General features: G+C 35.8%; 1 protein-coding gene across 1 annotated transcript; it reads right to left on the minus strand.

Annotated features, from left to right (window-relative positions):
- Positions 1-284: 284 nt before the first annotated feature.
- On the minus strand, positions 285-1,195 carry LOC122069747 (root meristem growth factor 10-like). Its single transcript, XM_042633818.1, has 2 exons — positions 1,075-1,195; positions 285-792 (listed from the first exon to the last, which is right to left on the minus strand). The coding sequence occupies exons 1-2, from the start codon at positions 1,186-1,188 to the stop codon at positions 457-459; spliced, it is 450 nt and encodes a 149-aa protein (XP_042489752.1). The 5' UTR covers positions 1,189-1,195; the 3' UTR covers positions 285-456.
- Between the last annotated feature and the right edge of the window lie 383 nt (positions 1,196-1,578).

Genomic DNA, 1,578 nt, shown 5'->3' on the forward strand with positions numbered 1-1,578 from the left:
ACATAGATCAACTCCACTTCCTACTTATTAACCCTCCAATCACTTCTCCACATGCTACTCCATACAAGCCAAGAATAAAACACCAAAGGAAGACTATGATCTATATAACAAAAATAACTAAATAAAGAACAAAAAGAAGAATAGAGTCCAGAGATAAAAGAATAAAATCCATGAGGCAAAGGCAAGGAGGTTATATTTCTTCAGAGAAAGCATTATCTGATTTACATAAACTGAAGAGTCAAAGTCAAACATGGCAACACATAAAATGCAAAAGCCCTTGTAGAGTTGTAGTACTGTGATTCTATTGAATGCTATTATAATTATGTCTACAATAGTAAAATATATGAACCTAAGATTCTAAAGCTCAGCTTGTACTTTCCTTCTACAGTTTCTTTTGATAACATCACTGGAAAAGGAGAGGGGTTGGATAACAAAAATAAATAAGCAAAGAGCAGTTCAGTTGTGTGAAGGAGGGTGTGTCTTGGGAGGAGCATAGTCTGAGTTAAATCCAGGATTGCCCTTCTGCTTGTTATGATCTATATGCCATGATACCGAAACCAGAGACTCGACTTGAGAAACGGCTGTAACCTTTCCTTTCCTCTTCTTCTTCACCTTCTTATGACGAACTCGTGAATCCTTAGGGTTTTGAGTGGATGGATAACCCTTTCCCTCACTGATGATGCTCTCTCCATTTCCAGCCTCTATTTGTACTGTTTGAAGTTCAGCTGATGAGTTAGGAATCATCACTTGTGATGCAATTGAAGTTTTCACTAATCTCTCTTTCTCCACTTCCTGCAGTATCAGATATGCATGGAAAGATTAGAACTCCAAATTAGGGTTTCTTTTTATGGTAAAAGAATATCTTAAAGAATAAAGATGTACAGATTTAACGTCCGGACATATTCAGAAAGTTTAAAAAAAAAAAAAACTAAAACTAAAACATAGAAATACTTGATGCTCCACCTTCATCATTGCCATCAGGAGAGCACATGCCAACTAACTATTGACCTTCGGATTTGTATTCAAATGTTTAACAAATAAATTTATGACTATAAAAAAAGGAATATAACTAACCTTGACAGAAAACTGAACTTGTTTATGGGATTCGTTAACGATGACACCAAGATATCGCGCTTTGCAGGTATGCATTGTAAGAAAGAGTAGGAGAAAGGGAAGAAGAGAAGACATGATTGCAATGATGAGATATAGAAAACCAACTGTTACTGCTTGGTTCTACTTATTGAAGGTTTAAGGAGAACTGTGTATATTCCTATTGTGTGATAAGGGAGCTTATTTGAAAGCACAAATGGAAACAAAAAAAGGCATTTAATGCAGGTTATGTAGCTGATGAAAGAGGCCTTTCAAGAGAACATGCTGGTATTTTGGTGAAGAGACATGAGAAGGAAAATGAAGATATGGGTGTACTCCCTTGTCCCCTCTTACTCCTAATTCTTAATCCATTGGGAACTTTGGGACCCAAAACATAGACCCCACCAAGGAAAGGGAAGATCAGATTAAAGTCCATTTGTTAATTATTAAATCAAACAACAAGAAATACGAAAAATAAAGAGACAATAG

The sequence above is a fragment of the Macadamia integrifolia genome, unplaced genomic scaffold, assembly GCF_013358625.1.
Source record: "Macadamia integrifolia cultivar HAES 741 unplaced genomic scaffold, SCU_Mint_v3 scaffold693, whole genome shotgun sequence".
NCBI lineage: Eukaryota > Viridiplantae > Streptophyta > Magnoliopsida > Proteales > Proteaceae > Macadamia > Macadamia integrifolia.

Excerpts from the sequence above, each read along its gene's own strand:
- LOC122069747 (XM_042633818.1), bottom strand. The coding sequence starts at position 1,188 with ATGTCTTCTCTTCTTCCCTTTCTCCTACTCTTTCTTACAATGCATACC. Across the intron at positions 793-1,074 it reads AAGTTCAGTTTTCTGTCAAG|GAAGTGGAGAAAGAGAGATT; the intron begins GTTAGTTATATT and ends CTGATACTGCAG.